The sequence below is a fragment of the Notothenia rossii genome, assembly GCF_949606895.1.
Source record: "Notothenia rossii genome assembly, contig: scaffold_115, whole genome shotgun sequence".
NCBI classification, from domain to species: Eukaryota; Metazoa; Chordata; class Actinopteri; order Perciformes; family Nototheniidae; genus Notothenia; species Notothenia rossii.
The window spans coordinates 114903-130836 of NW_027639938.1; the positions used below are offsets into that span (position 1 = coordinate 114903).

The window sequence follows — 15934 nt, forward strand, 5'->3', positions numbered from 1 at the left end:
CCCATTTAAAGACCTACATTTGATGGTGGGAATTAAAAAAGGAACATTGAAAACCCACCACTTTACATCTGGGACCGTTTTTATATCATACAACATAATCCAAGTATTGCTATCATTCCTTTTTATTGAAGGACAACAGCATTACCTCCTCCCTGTCTTTTGCCTATTCACTCTAATCTAACAACATAATCCCACAATGTTGCTGCCGACCAGGGCCGTTATATCCATAGGGTCTACTTTGCTAATAGCAGAGAAAGCAGGCCAGTCACCAGGGGGATTATGTGTCTCTATGGCCCACTAACACCTGGTCCAGATGCCATACATCTATGCTGTGGCCAAGGACTCATGAACATTATAATGCACTGCTATGCACATTCACACGCACACATGCATCTGGATATGAGTTGTTCTTTAGCAGTTACAGCATATTTTCATTCCAAATGGTACAATCCATTGTGTTTACTATGCTACAGTGATATGATATTAGATATATGCACCAGAGTGTTATGGAAGCCCTGAGAGGCAAGTGAGAATCAATCTAGTGTTTTTTTTCTTCTAGTTCTGATCTAAATGGTTTTCTTTCCTTGTATGACTTAAAAGGCGATATATAAGATGTTGCTTAAAAAAAAACGTTTTAAAGTTGTTGTTTTTTCTTCTGCAGAAATTGTTGTTTTTTGCGACTTCGTTGCTGTAATACTATTTTTCAGCCACAAGAGGCACCACTACCCCATGTTCGAAATAGAGTGGCGTAGAAGTGACTTGTTTTTGTAGACTAAGCCCAAAGTTAGCACCAAAAGGGGCCAATTTTTTTTTTTTCATTTTATTTACTGCCATATTTTATGTCGATTAACTAAACATGAACATTTCCTAAGCCTGTATTACGCTATTTCAGGGATCTAGCCAAAAATATGTTCGAAAAACCATTGACTTTGAGACGAGGGAACTGGATGTGCTAAAATGCTAACTCATTTCTGGTTTTAGAAATCATTCCTATAGCACTGTATAGGACTAAATGCATGTTATCTTTCAGATAACTGTCTGATTAGAATTATTTAAAGGAATAGTTTGACATTTCTTTCAAGGAGTGGGATAAGAAGATTGATACAATTATCATATACTAGAGCAGAGGTGCCCAGTACGTCGACCGCGGTCGACCGGTCGACCGCGGGGGCAATGCTGGTAGATCGCAAGTCATTCATAAAAAAAAAAAATCCAGCTCCGTTAAAATAGACAAAACAGCTTTTGATTCCTCCTCCCTTGGCCTCCCTGCCACTTAATTCAGGAGTTTACTTGATTGACAGAAAAAGCGACCTATTGCTTTCCAGTCTGTTAACCCAGAATGCAAAGCGATACAAAATCAGTCAAGTGCCGGGAGAGACAAACAACAAAATGAGTGCGGGAACGAGCAAAAAGCTAAAGACATACCACTTCCACACAGAATGGGAGGGAGAATCTTTTTTTGTGATGTCACATTCAAAGGTTATTTGCCTTATTTGTAAAGCAAGCGTCGCTCTGCCAAAGAAAGGTAACGTGGAGAGGCATTATCGGAGTGTTCACAAGGCATATGACAGCGACTTCCCTCCGAGTAGCGAGTTGAGAAAGAGAAAGGTCATGTATTATTGCTACACAAACATTATCTCTTAGTCTTAGTGTCGCCAACTCGTTTCTAACATGCAAAAAGACAAACAAATGCGTCTATGGTCGGTGTATTTTCTATCTTTCCAATCCAGAAGAGATCTCTCTCTCCCCCGTCTGTTTGCAAGGGGGCGGGGCAGTTTACACACACGCAGCTCCTACATGCAGCAACACACGGAGGAGATGGTGGAGAGAAGCGCTCCAAGGTGTGGTTACATGTTACCCGTCTTGAGGTGGACAATGCTCGTCACCAAAAGTGTTTAGCATGTAAGGGCGGTAACACGAGCAATTTGTCTAAACATTTAGCAAAAGTGCACCACATTCAGACGGAGGAATGCACCGGGTTCGACTGTCTTTCTCGTAGCTCTGTAGCCCCATCCACGAGTAACGTTTCCACGTCAGGTGTTATGTATGCTAGCAGCAACACACGGAGTTAACTACATTATACAAACATGGGTTAATGATTAGACTTAGTAACTGAGTTATTTATTTTGTTAAAGTTTCAGCTATTCTGTTTACAGTTCTGTCATCACATTATTTAATACGATTTGTTAAAACATTGTTGTTTCTTTTGATGTGAAATATTATTTATTTAATTCAAATAAAAAGCAATGTTAATTTTGTTCACAATTTGTTCAGTTAATTTAATAATATATGTATTTTTGAATCAAGTATTCATCTTTATTGTCTTCATTGTTAGTTTCCACATGCCTAAAACAACCTCAAACTAAATCTAAAAGTTGATGGCTAAATAAGAGCGTTTGAGAAATTGTGCAAGGCACACAGCAGTAGTCCGAATAGTCGATTAATCGTTTCATTAATCTATAGATTAATCGATAATCAAATTAGTCGTTTGTTGCAGCCCTATTGTAGTTATCCCATGTAAAAATAAAACGTGTTATTCAGCAACCCTTGCAATTTGGGATTTTATTTTTGGTTGGTAGACCTCGGTTAGCTGGTCATTTCAAAAGTAGCTCACCAGCCAAAAAAGTGTGGGCACCCCTGTACTAGAGTAATAATATATTCAAGTGGCGTATAGTTTAGCTAGCTGGAAAAAGCCAAGAAACAATATGAACCTCTTAAGCTCATAAAGGGGGCGAAGCCTGCGAACTAGTTCAGGCAGTCAACTTGAGCACCAATGGTACATTCACATGTGACGCGCCTCGTCCCTTACAACCAACCAAACACAATCTCCTTAACTTGCCACTCTATTTAAGCTGCCAGATCTGCCTGCCTCTGCCTCACTAATGCTGCTGCTGCCATTGCTGTGTTCACTTGCTATTGCTGCAAGTCATGTTCATGTTCCTGCTGTTGTGTTTCATGCTGCTGCTGCTTGCCTTCCCCACCACCACCTCAGCTTCCATCCCAGCATCCACCTGTAGGCTCGGGGGATAGTTATTTAATCATCAATCAATGTTCATACATCTGTGGAGTGATGAGGCCCGAGCCTAGTAGACACCAAACTCAAACTATATGCTGCTTCTAATGAACATATTAAGAAACACGTGAGTTGTCTGACTGAAATGTGCTTACTCACATAGCATCTCCTAGCTTTTCATTTTTTGTAAGGACTAATCAAACAAGACATTCATATATTTTAAGGGTACTTGAAGGCAGATTTTGTAACCTTTGGAGATAGCCACGCTAGCTGCTTCCCATACAAGTCTTTATGCTAAGCTAAGCTAATGATGCATGCAGCTGCTACTGTAGTTTCATTATTTAAATACAGACATATGATATCAATCATCTGATCCGACACTCATCAACATATAAGTAAAAAAATTTTTTAAATCCATTCCTTTAAGATATATAATTGGATGAGTATAGCTGTTTTTACCGTTTTTGTGTGTGACCAAACAGTAGCTCTAATCTGTAGTGTATGTGTTCCCCTCGTCGTTACTTATACTGGTTAGATTCAGATTTGTTTTCAGTGTTACCAAAAGGCAGTTTCATAACTCGGACCAAAGCTGTTAGTAGGAAGTGTTTTTTGTTTAATATAGTAAGAGAGTGGGCAGTCCGTCCTCCATCTGAGAAGTTAATACGAGAAGGCAGTGCTGCAGCAGCAGTGCAGAGGACAAGATGTAAAGCCTTCAAGCTGCTATAAAGGATTGTCTCTGGGCAGACCTACTTGACTACTGTACCTTAAAACACTGGCTGTCAAACTGTGTGTGTGCGCAGTCTTCCTCACCAGCACTAAATGTTGTGCTTACCTGAAATGAACCCTAGAATAGAAGCTTCTGACCTATCTATCCCGTTTTTTTTACTCATGAGAGTTTAGATGCACCACAATGGCCATTGATTTAAAAAGCTTGACTATGGAGATATTCTTAGCATGGCTGTAGTGAGGCAGTAATGCTCATTACATACCAGAATACATGTATGAGTTATGCACACCGGAAGATGATTGTTGTATGGATGAAATATGAAGAGAGAACCTTGCTATTCTTAGAACTCTAGTGAGGCAAAAAACATTTAGTATGGCAGAAGGGTGGTGCCAAAAAAAAAAGGACGAAGGGTCTCTGGCTGATAGTCTTAGCTTCTTCACACATGCACTGCAACCATGAAAGGATCTATAATAACCAGGAGAAGCTGTATGCAACATAAAAAATATTCAGAAAATTAATCTAAAGTGAAATTGTTGTTGACGTTTCTATCGCAACCGGTACTAAAGATTTGTTAGACTTAATTCTCAAGACAATATTCATATTGTTCATATTAGGAAATGGATTATGTGGCCAGTCATGGAGAAGTGGATGATGAGGAATGGCCGGTGTATAAAATACAGTAAAGCATATGTACTGCACATTTTAAAAGATAAACACATATCTTGGCAAAATTATGATCATAAGAATAAAGGTTATGGTTTCAATGAGTAGAAAATGATTATTTTTAGAATTTTCTATGGATCTTCTTTTTTTTCTGCAAAATTGGTCTACCACTTGAAACCATTGTGAATCTAAACTGACCAATCTACAAACATTTAAGAAACACCTTTCAAGCCTTCAGGAATGTTTGTCACTTAAAATATACATATTCTTTGGTTGATATATAATCATCGTCAGCACAGAAAAGTGAAAGAATCCATCAAAAACCCTGATGTGTATAATTGAATTAGTCATGCATTCTGTGTGCTAAGTAAAATGGTGTGTAGAATCTACTGAATGGTGCTCTGGTGTTACTCACTCCCCGGTCGCAGTCTTCTTGCTGCCGCAGAAGCAGGCCAGAGCAGCCAGGAGCAGCAGCAGCAGCAGCAGAGGGATGCCGATCCCCAGCACCAGGCCCAGAACAAGGTCAGTTTCCACCTGTTTCACCGGTTCTCTGTCTGAAAAGGGTCAAGTCATTACCAAACATGTTCCTAAAATGCTAAAAAGTAATTTGGAAGTTAGTGAACACAATAATTTCCTACAAAATATTGAATTTAACTATGGCTACACTTCTATATTAAGACATTACAGGGTTAAGGTAAGGTCTTTCATCTAGTAAATGTTTTATGGATGGGGCACACACAGTTTATTTACACTGGAGCCATTACTGTACCTGCAGGATGGATAATAATAATAATAATGGGTTTCATTTATAACGCACTTCATATTTCAGTTCAAATCCCGAAGTGCTACAAGCAGTGAGCATGGAACAAAATAAAAACAGTACACAACACGGTAGAATGAATAAAAAGCAGTAAAAACAAACAATACAAATAGATAAAAGGGTAGTAATAAATAAAAGGTCTAGGAAAAGGCTCTATTGAACAGATGGGTTTTGAGGTCTTTTTTAAAAGCATCCACGGTCTGTGGTGCTCTCATGTGGTCGGGGAGAGCATTCCACAGACTGGGAGCATCCGAGCAGAAGGCCCGGTCTCCCATAGTACGGAGCTTGGTCCTGGGGGGTTTGAGGAGGTTGGATTTGCAGGAGCGGGTGGTCCACAAGGAAGTATGAGGGGTGAGGAGTTCCTTGAGGTAGGGAGGGGCAGTTCAATGGATACACTGGTGAGTGAGGAGGGAGACCTTGTATTCAATCCTCAGTTCCACGGGGAGCCAGTGTAGTGATTTAAGGATGGGGGCGATATGATCACATTTGCACACCCTCATCAGGATCCTAGCAGCGCTGTTCTAGATGTACTGGAGCTTCTGGATGCTTTTTTTAGGGATCCCGATGAGAAGTGCATTGCAGTAGTCCAGTCTGGAGGAGACAAAGGCGTGGACAAGCTTTCTCGGTGTCAGACAGAGTGAGTGTGGGGCGGAGTTTGGCGTTATTCCTGAGGTGATAAAAGGAGTTGTTGCACAGCTGTTTAATGTGAGCCTCAAAGTTCAGATGGGCGTCTATTTTCACACCCAGGTTGGTGACTGTTGAGGAGAGGGTAATGTCCTGGCCGGAGAAGGTGATGGTGGTGAGAGTGGATGAGCAAACATGGTGTGGGGTGCCAACTATAATGCCTTCGGTTTTGGAGCTGTTAAGTTTCAGGAAGTTTTGCTTCATCCACGCCTGTATCTCCACCAGGCAGGCAGTAAGTGTGGGTGAAGGCAGGGCTGCAGAGAAGGTAGGGTTGATCCTGAGGTACAGTTGGGTGTCATCAGCGTAACAATGGAATGATACTCCATATCAGCTGATGATAGAGCCAAGGGGGAGCATGTAGAGTGTGAAAAGGGTGGGGCCGAGAACTGATCCTTGAGGGACACCACAGGTGACATCGTGGGTACCCGACTCTGCCTCACCCAAGGAGACTTACTCTGTTCTCCCAGTGAGGTATAATCTGAACCAGTCAAGGGGAGAGTCAGGGAGTCCGATGGTGGAGTGGAGACGTGGAGGAGGATGCCGTGATCGACGGTGTCGAAAGCTGCAGTGAGATCGAGGAGGATGAGGAGAGAGGGAAAGCCAGCATCAGCAGGTCGTTGGTGACCCTGACCATGGCTGTTTCTGTGCTGTGGCCTGTGCGGAAACCAGACTGGAACTTCTCGAATAAGTTGTTGGAGTTTAGATGGTCCTAGAGCTGTGATGCAACTAGTCTTTCCAGCACCTTTGATAGAAATGGGAGGTTGGAAATGGGTCTGTAGTTGGCCAGGACTCCCGGGTAAAGGGAGGGTTTTTTGAGACGAGGTTTAATGACAGTGGTTTTTAGAGCAGAGGGGACATGGCCAGCCTGGAGAGAGAGGTTTACGATCTTAGTGATCATGGGGCTCATGGTACAGATGTAGGATTTCACCAGAACTGACGGAAGGGGGTCCAGGACACAGGTGGAGGACTTCATCCTCCTAACGATGCCCTCAACCTCTCGCTGAGAGATGTCCGAGAAACAGCGGAGAGGCTGGGTTGTCCCAGGCTGTGGGTCGGCATTTGGAACTGGAGGTGCAGAGGGGCGAGAGGAGGGAGCGGATGGTGTCAACTTTGTTTTTGAAGAAGGTGGCAAAGTTGCTACACTGCTTCTCAGTGGAGTCGGAGTGTAGTGGACTTTGGGGTTTGAGGAGGTGGTTTATGGTGGAGAAAAGTTGTTTGGAGTTTCCAGTACTGTTGTTGATGATGGAGGAGTAGTACTGGGGCCGTGCATCTCGGAGGGACTGTGCGTAGGCCTTCTGGTGTTCATGATAAGCTAACCGGTGAACAGTGAGTCCTGAGGCCTTGAGCCGCCGCTCAAGGACACGCCCAGCTGTCTTCATTCTCCGCAGCTCGCCAGTGTACCGTGGGGCTGAGCACGAGAAAGTGACCATCCTGGTTTTGAAGGGGGCGTGCAGATCAAGGAGACTGTTAAGGGACTGGTTGTAATATTCCACTGACTCATTTACTGATGAGAAGTTGGCGGAAGAGAGATGCTGGAGGTCCAAGGTCATGGTGTCCGGGTTGATGTTCCTCAGGTTCCTGAAGCGGATTTGGCGCTTGGGCTTGCTGAGTGGGGACTGGAAAGACAGCTCCATTCAGATGGTCTTGTGGTCAGACACCCCCAGGTCATACACTAGCACATTGCTGATGGGGGCGGAGTTTGTGATGACCAAGTCGAGCGTGTGGCCCTTGGCCTGTGTGGGGCTGTGTGGGGACATCAACATGTTGTGTGAGATTGAGGCAGTCCAGATGTCGTAGAAACTCAGTGGTAGATTGGCAGGAGGGGGAGTTGACGTGAATATTAATATCTCCAAGTATGATAATATTGGCAGAGGTTGCATAGTGTAGTGAGAAGGTCTTGTATCTCTGGGATGAAAGCTGAATTGGGCTTGGGTGGCTGGTAGATAAGAAGTATTGTCAGGGGGAAGGGGGGTTTACATTTAAATGCAAGGCATTCAAAAGAGGACAATACAGGCAGAGGCAGGAGTGAGAGTTCCAATTCCTTTCGGTAGATAACAGCTAGGCCTCCACCACGACCAGTGCTGCGGGCTTTTTCCAAGTAGCTGTTGCCAGGAGGAAAAGCTTTATTGAGGGTGGAGTAAACCTCTGGCTGATGCCAGGTTTCCGTGAGGCACATATAGTCAATTTTCTTATCAATGATGTGGTCTTGAATAAAGGATGCTTTATTACTGAGGGATTGTGTATTCAGAAGTTCTATTTTGGCTTTGGAAGATGTGGTGAGTCTCTGTAGGGGCCGGAGGAGGGTGAAATCCACTCCACGTTTTCCGGACTTCTTCGTGTGTGGCGATCTCACGATGCTCTCCGTGTTTTCATGCAGCGGTCTTGCGATGTTTCTGGCGCGCTTTGACCCCGTCGTGACCGGGCTCTGATGACGCGTGGATGAGCAGACGGAGTAGATGGATGGAATTTCTGCATCTCCGTGCTGGGAATATACAGTTTTCCTTCTTCTTTGGCTTCGGTGGATATAGCGATGCAGACGAAGAAGTCCAAGGTGTTTAATGACTGAGGTGCAGGTTGGAGCCGGTGAAACTCAGAAGTTGGGGAATGGAAAACCTCAACATGTCAACAGGTCAACAGGTCGGGCGCCAAAGAAGTTTGGTAGCGGTCCTTAGCAGTGAGGGCTAACAGCAACGAGACAGCTGGAAGGCTGTCCCGTTAGTATACCTCACGTCCAGCAATGAAACAGAGGCTTGGGAGTCCGCCTGCTATCCCACTAGTAGCGGGACAGAGGCAAGCAGTCAGCCGAAGATAGTCAGCGAATTAGGGCGATGCAGCAGGTGAGTCCCGACAGCCGTTAGGTCCAAAGCCGTCAATGATCGCGAGGTTTAAGATATAAAAACACTTTTAAAACAGACTAAAAGTTTAGCCATGTAACTATAGCTATAGCTCTCGGGCTAAACAGGTTAAAAGCAGATAAAATAGCTTAAAAACAGATAAAAACTCTGAGGCGTAAGAGAAGCGGCGAACAAACAAGCACCAGCGTCCTCTCCCTCTATAGGACTTTGGATGCAAAGTATGCTCAAGACCCTCACCTAATACACAGGACTGGCTCTTCTCAACGTCCGTCGTGCCATTGCATACACACCTATAGCCTCCGTACGTGTTGGCGCAGAGGGCAGGATAGACACACACCACCTCCTTGGCCTTACACTCATCCAGATCTGTAGGTGTGGACAGTCCAACAGCAAGTGGAAAAATAAGTTTAGTTTATATTTTATAACAAAGTGCTGCAGTATTTTGGATTGCTTAAAGTGATAGCTTGGATGGGGTCGTATGAGTTAGCTGTCCAAAGTCACTGTAATACCAGGAGATGGTGGTCAGCATGTCCCCAGTTTTGAGAAACAGATAGTAGCACCAGAAGCAAAGCATGTTTAGCCCCCTAAAAGAAAGACTATACCTAAACAAACCCATATCAGTTTAGGTGTACGCTATATTTAGAATATTTTAACCGCTTTACATAGAGTGGTGCAGTGATGATGTAATTTTGTAGGCCAACCAATTGAGAGTTTCCATTGGATCTTGGAATATTGTAGAGAACAAGATACTTTGCAAAAACACGTTTACGATTTTTTTTCAGCAGGATAATCTCCACATATAATTACTTTTTAATGATTTTTAGAGCGCGAATGCAACGGCAGAAGTATTTTGTCGTCTCATTTAGTCACTTCCTAGAAACCATCATTTGTATGTCACATGGGAGCCTCAGACGTTCACAATTTTGGAATTTACAGGCATATTTTATGTTGTAGAACAAAACATTAAAATCTCTTAACCTTGTGTGAACACAGATCCTATTAAGATAAAATAAGATATACTTGATTAATCCCAAATTGGGAAAAAAAGGTTAAGAAAAGGTCAGACAGTTACTGTGTTATTGTGAAGGTGAAACATCACAAGGCACATTAGTTGATTGCTAGTGATTAAGCACAGACAAAGAGTCCGCTACAATATATAATCTTAATTAATAATTTTTGCTGAAGTTAAACAAAGATGAAAATCACGTATGGTGTTCGGGTCTGTGGGACCCGTTTTCATTATTTAGCTAAAGAAAAATGATGTGATACATTTCTTTTTCAAACTCACACTCAATGGCCTTGGCTCATTTTCTGTTAAGAACATTATCAGAACATATTTTCAATGACCACCCACTGTACCCCCCCTACACATTTATATGACATACAGGATGTTTGGGTCCACTGGACAAAAGTGTGGAAATTGTAGGTCCTGTGCACCTGCGGCCTTCTGTGTGTGTGTGTGTGTGTGTGTGTGTGTGTGTGTGAGACTTTTGTGTTTCTGCCCCCGCCATTCCTGCACCAGATTGCAACATTGTTGATAAATTCAAGCACGGACACCTGTCTGCTCTCTCATTCCCGCATTATGTTTTGCGGGAACCAATCTTAATTTTTTTCACATTCTATCCCAGCTGCAAATTTGGGGCGAGAGCTATGGGCGAGACACAATAAATAAAGCTTCGCCAGTTTGGGTCCTTATCACAACTGATCAAGATGGCCAAACGATTCTCTGCTCAGAGGGCCTTGCAAATAATTTTGGAAGAGAGAGAACCATTTGATGATGATGTAGAGGAAGAGAAAGAGGTTTCAGAATGTTAGGATCACATTTCTGAGAATTCTGAGCCTGACAGTGACTTTGAAGTAGAGGATGAGATTGAGCATTAGCTAGTTACAAAAAAAAGACGAGCCACGGGACCAGCCGGTCAGCGGGAAAAACAAGCAGCACTTTAATTCATTAATGTGATCCAACAAATGTAAATGGAGAAATATTAACCATATAAGCTGTTTATATTGCTTGTAATTGGGATGAAGTAAACATCTGTTGAGTATTTTAACATAAAATAGTTTGATTGTGTTGGCTTGAAGCCCAAAAAGGCAGCGGGTCAGTCCACCAGACCCACGAACACTGGCTGAGTAACAAAAATATGAACACCACACAAGGGTTAAAGGATTGGTAGTTTACCATCAACCTCTATGCCTCTCATGTTATAGTGGCTGCTGACTCTGGCCATGTAGTCTCTGATGTACCAGTGTGGCGTGTCACTGGACATGTTGATACGATACTCTGCCACACCTGGCGGGGAGCCCTGCACTGGATCCTTCTTGCTGGCGTTGTAGAATTTGTTCTGGAAACCCATGGACAGAATGTCCACCAGCTGGGAAAGACGCAGAAACAGATTAGCATTAAGCAGTGTAGGAATTTGTTTTTATATATTTAATTATTTCGTTCAAATCTATGTATTAACACACACACACACACACACACACACACACACACACACACACACACACACACACACACACACACACACACACACACACACACACACACACACACACACACACACACACACACACACACACACACACACACACACACACACACACACACACACACACACACACACACACACACACACACACACACACACACACACACACACACACACACACACACACACACACACCTGTTTGAGTCCATCAGATCTGTTCGGCACCCAGCCCACAGAGACGTTGAACACATTTCCCCCTGCAGAAACAGAACAGTATCCACAGCTTTATACAAGCTCAATACAATATATGGGCATGTTTACCATGGTAACAGCAAAGGAAGAGCAGAGCTACAATAATGTTAAAGAAGACAAAGAGGGAGGCTTTACCTGGAGGATTTGCAAGGTCACCTGCACAGAAACAAACACATCATTCAGAAGTGCGTTCCTTACACAGATGACACACTGCTATCTGTTGTAGAGCATCATTGTTTTCAGAAATGTGCAAACTGGCACTGCAGTAAGAGATTATTTCCTGATTAACTTGCTTTGCCCTGGGGTCACTTTTGCTAAACGACAGGAAGCACCTTAGTTACTGACTATACAAAAACAAATTATTTCTATTTTCAATCAATTCAATTTAATTGTTAATTAGAATATGGTTGGCGTGCCGGATTTGGCCTACCGGCCATACATTGAGTATCACTTATAATATAGGCTTATCTATTTGTGAAGTTCCTGATACATCAATAGCTGTATCAGTGCTTTGCAAATCACATTGGCAATTTCCGTTATTCTGGTTGATTATGTATTATTATCATTTCTGCTGATATTTCTATATATTTCATAATGTGGTAACAATTTATATGGATATATATCTATAGAGTTTTATTAACATTTCAACATCTTATGTACATGGGACAATTTGTGAACAAACCTCCATATTCTCAAAATAATTTAGTTGAAATATTCAAAAAAGTGTTAAAACCCTCCTGTTACCCTTGGGGTCAATTTGATCTCATTCAATGTTTAACCGTTAACGTATCTAAAAAAATGGTTCACATTATTTTTTTTGCTTAGTATTTTACTTTTCCTAATTTAGTGAGGACTAATGGGTAAACATACCATGAACATGAAGATCTTTTTTAAATGTCCTGTACACACTTTGTACGCATCAGTGTTCCTTGGGTCAATTTGACCCCAGGCTGTTTTAGTAGTATAAAACATATACATATACTTGCCTCTATCCTGGTTCTGTTAGATCTGGGTGCTGCCTTTGACACTATTGACCATAAAATACTACTACAAAGATTAGAACTTTTAGGTATAAGGGGAACAGCATTAAACTGGTTCAGGTAATATCAAAACGGTCTCAGTTTGTATCTGTCAACGATGAATCCTCAGTACAAACTACAGTCAGTCATGGAGTAACGCAAGGGTCTGTAGTTGGACCCATCCTGTTCATCTTATATATGCTACCATTGGGCAATATCATAAGGAATAACTCCATCAATTTTCATTGTGATGCTGATGATACACAATTGTATCTATCAATTAAACCAGGTGAACAATTTCCATTAGTTAAACTGCAAGAATGCCTCACAGACATAAAGACAAAACAGAAGTCATTATATTTGGCCCCCAGCACCTTCGTAACAAACTGTCCAACAACACAATTTATTCGGATGGTATTACCTTAACTTCCAGCACCACTGTAAAAAATCTTGGTGTTATCTTTGATGAGCATTTGTCTTCTAAATCACGTATAAAGCAAATTTCAAGGACTGCCTACTTCCATCTACGGAATATTGCAAAAATCCGGCACATCCTAAATCACAACAATGCAGAAACACTAATCCACGCTTTTATCACCTCCAGGCTGGGTTATTGCAATTCCCTTTTATCAGGCTGTCCAAACTCATCATTAAAGACCCTTCAATTCATACAAAATGCTGCAGCACAGGTTTTAACAGGAACGAAAAAGATGGACCACATCACTCCTGTTTTAGCAGCTTTGCACTGGCTACCAGTTAAGTCCAGGATTAATTTTAAAATACTTTTACCCACATACAAATCGCTCAATGGTCAGGGACCATCCTACCTACAGGATCTTTTAATCTCCTATTGCCCCTCCAGGGCATTAAGATCCCAGAGTGCAGGTCTGTTGGTGGTTCCCACAGTCCACAAAATAAGATCAGGTGCTAGAGCTTTCGGCTACCAAGCTCCGTTCCTCTGGAACCAACTTCCAGTGACGATTAGGGAGGCATACAGTGAGTAGGTTGAAGACTTTCTTCTTTGGTACAGCATACAGTTAAGACTGTTTTTAAACCCCCTTTTATACATCCTCATGGACCCTTCGTTTGATGGAATTTTAATTATTGTACTCTAACTGTATTTGTGTCATTGTGTTATGTTCCTCTATAAATTGGTATTTTCATATTGATCTTGTAAGATACGTTTGTTGTTTTTACATTGTTTTACATTGCGTTTACATTGTCAATTGTGTTTGTTGATTTGTGAAGCCCTCAGACAAATATGATTTGTGATATTGGGCTATATAAATAAACTTGAATTGAATTGAATATACAAATGACAATATTTTACACATATTTGTGTTGATTGTGTAGGATGATATTGAGGTGACTATTACATGCAAATGTATCATTGTAAAAAAACAACTACCCTCTGCTTTAGTTATTGGTCCTTTAACAACATCAAAAAGATCTTACTTTAATATTTTATTTCAGTCAGTGAGTTTTTATGGTGATTTATATATTTGTCGATAGTCCCATAATAGGAATTCTGGATGTATAAAGGGGTCTGTAGGGGGGAAGGTTGGGGTAATGTTTTATTTAAATGGTTATTTAGGTAGTCAACTAAGATACCTAAAGCACCAGAGACATACATGTTGATTAACATTCGGAATATGATCATTGTCTTGAGTTTTAAACTACTGGGGTCAAATTGACCCCAGAGGATAACGGGCGTAAAGTAAATCTGAGGATAACAGGAGGGTTAAGACATGATTCCTAAAATATGATGCAGTAATTAAGGTATTCTCTCAGTGAATACATTATATTTTACTTGTGTGTGTTGCTGGTAATACACTTAAACACAGAAAGGCAAACATGTACATACCACATCCATCAGTGTCCCTGGTCTTCTTGTATCGACAGAAGCACTCAACAGAACCCGGCGTGTTCTTACACTCAAACTTAGCATTGGGGCAGGTGGCCAGCTCTGCACACTCATCTACATCTACAACACAGACAGAGACAGGTCAAACATGTAAAATACATGTGCTGGTATTCATACTCAAATGTTGGCTGAATAGCAGGGGTGGCTACAAGTCATTGATTTCAAGTCACAACTCAGTCTTTGCACTCCATACACTAGTCAAGTCCAAGTCAAAACGTACAAGTCCCAATTCAATACTGATAAGTCCCAAGTCAAATCCCAACTTAATACTAACAACTCCTCAGTTCAATTCCAAAGTCAACATTGACAAGTCCTGATTCAATGCTAAATTCAAAATGTATGAGTCTCACGTTAAATCCCAAATCAAGACTAACAAGTGCCAAGTTAAATCCAACTTCAACACTGACAAGTCCTCAGTCTAGTTCTAAGTCAAAATGTAGAAGTCCCAAGTCAAACCCAAAGTCAATACTAACCACTCCCAATTCCCAAGTCAAGACTGATAAGTCCTGCGTGAAGTTGTAAGCTTCCAAATTCTCCCACACCACGCCGCTCCTCCGCTCCCTTCACTGGCTTCCAGTAACTGCTAGAATCCACTTCAAGACACTGGTACTTGCGTACCATGCTGTGAATGGATCTGGCCCTTCCTACATCCAGGACATGGTTAAACCGTACACCCCAGCACGTGCACTCCGCTCTGCATCAGCCAAACAGCTCGCTGCACCCGCACTGCGAGGGGGACCCAAGTTCCCGTCAGCAAAAACACGTGGGTTTGCTATCCTGGCTCCAAAATGGTGGAATGAGCTCCCCATTGAAATCAGGACAGCAGATAGCTTACACATCTTCCGACGCAAACTGAAAACTCATCTCTTTAGACTCCACTTCGAGCGATAGAATTACTAACAAAGCACTTATATACTAATAAAGGGCTGGCTTTCTAAATGCCAGTTGAGTAGCACTTGAAATGTTTGGCTCTATGAAACCTGATGTACTTATATGATTCTGTTTTCTTAAAGGTTGTATCTTCCTGGTCGAATGCACTTATTGTAAGTCGCTTTGGATAAAAGCGTCAGCTAAATGCAATGTAATGTAATGTAATAAGCCAAGACAAACAAGTCTAAAGTCGATTCCCAAATCAAATTGACAAGCCTCAAGTCAAGATTTACAAGTACCAAATCAAATCCCAATTCAAGAGTAACCACTCCCAAGTCTCAAGTGAATACTGGTGTAAGTCAAGACAAACAAGTCACAAGTCAGAGGTCAAGATTTACAAGTTGTTACGACCCGCCCCTTACTCGATCGTAGTGGCTCGAGGGAAGACCCGCAACATAAAATAAAACACAAAATTCACGTACAATAACGTTCAAAATAAACAAAAAGAGGGAGGGAGCCCGAGCCAGCCGCACCACGGGCCGTAGGACCCAGAGCTGTCCTCCCCTAACCAGAAGTCAAATAATAACCCTACGGGAAACAAAACAAAGCCGCGTAAAA

At 42.0% G+C, this 15934-nt stretch overlaps 1 protein-coding gene and 1 long non-coding RNA gene across 2 annotated transcripts in view; one reads left to right on the plus strand and one right to left on the minus strand.

Annotated features, from left to right (window-relative positions):
* Positions 1-15934, plus strand: part of LOC307027221 — a 29849-nt gene that overhangs the window by 5778 nt on the left and 8137 nt on the right. The window contains exon 2 of the long non-coding RNA XR_013804571.1: positions 4832-4925. This is a non-coding gene — a long non-coding RNA (uncharacterized lncRNA). The remainder of the gene's footprint in view (positions 1-4831; positions 4926-15934) is intronic.
* LOC307027220 (mucin-like protein) overlaps positions 1-15934 on the minus strand; it is a 33320-nt gene that overhangs the window by 4120 nt on the left and 13266 nt on the right. The window contains exons 14-19 of the mRNA XM_079695427.1: positions 14387-14506; positions 11639-11659; positions 11447-11508; positions 10942-11134; positions 9000-9128; positions 4819-4957 (exon numbers count right to left, since the gene is read on the minus strand). Coding sequence (XP_079551553.1) covers positions 4819-4957; positions 9000-9128; positions 10942-11134; positions 11447-11508; positions 11639-11659; positions 14387-14506 — 664 coding nt within the window. The remainder of the gene's footprint in view (positions 1-4818; positions 4958-8999; positions 9129-10941; positions 11135-11446; positions 11509-11638; positions 11660-14386; positions 14507-15934) is intronic.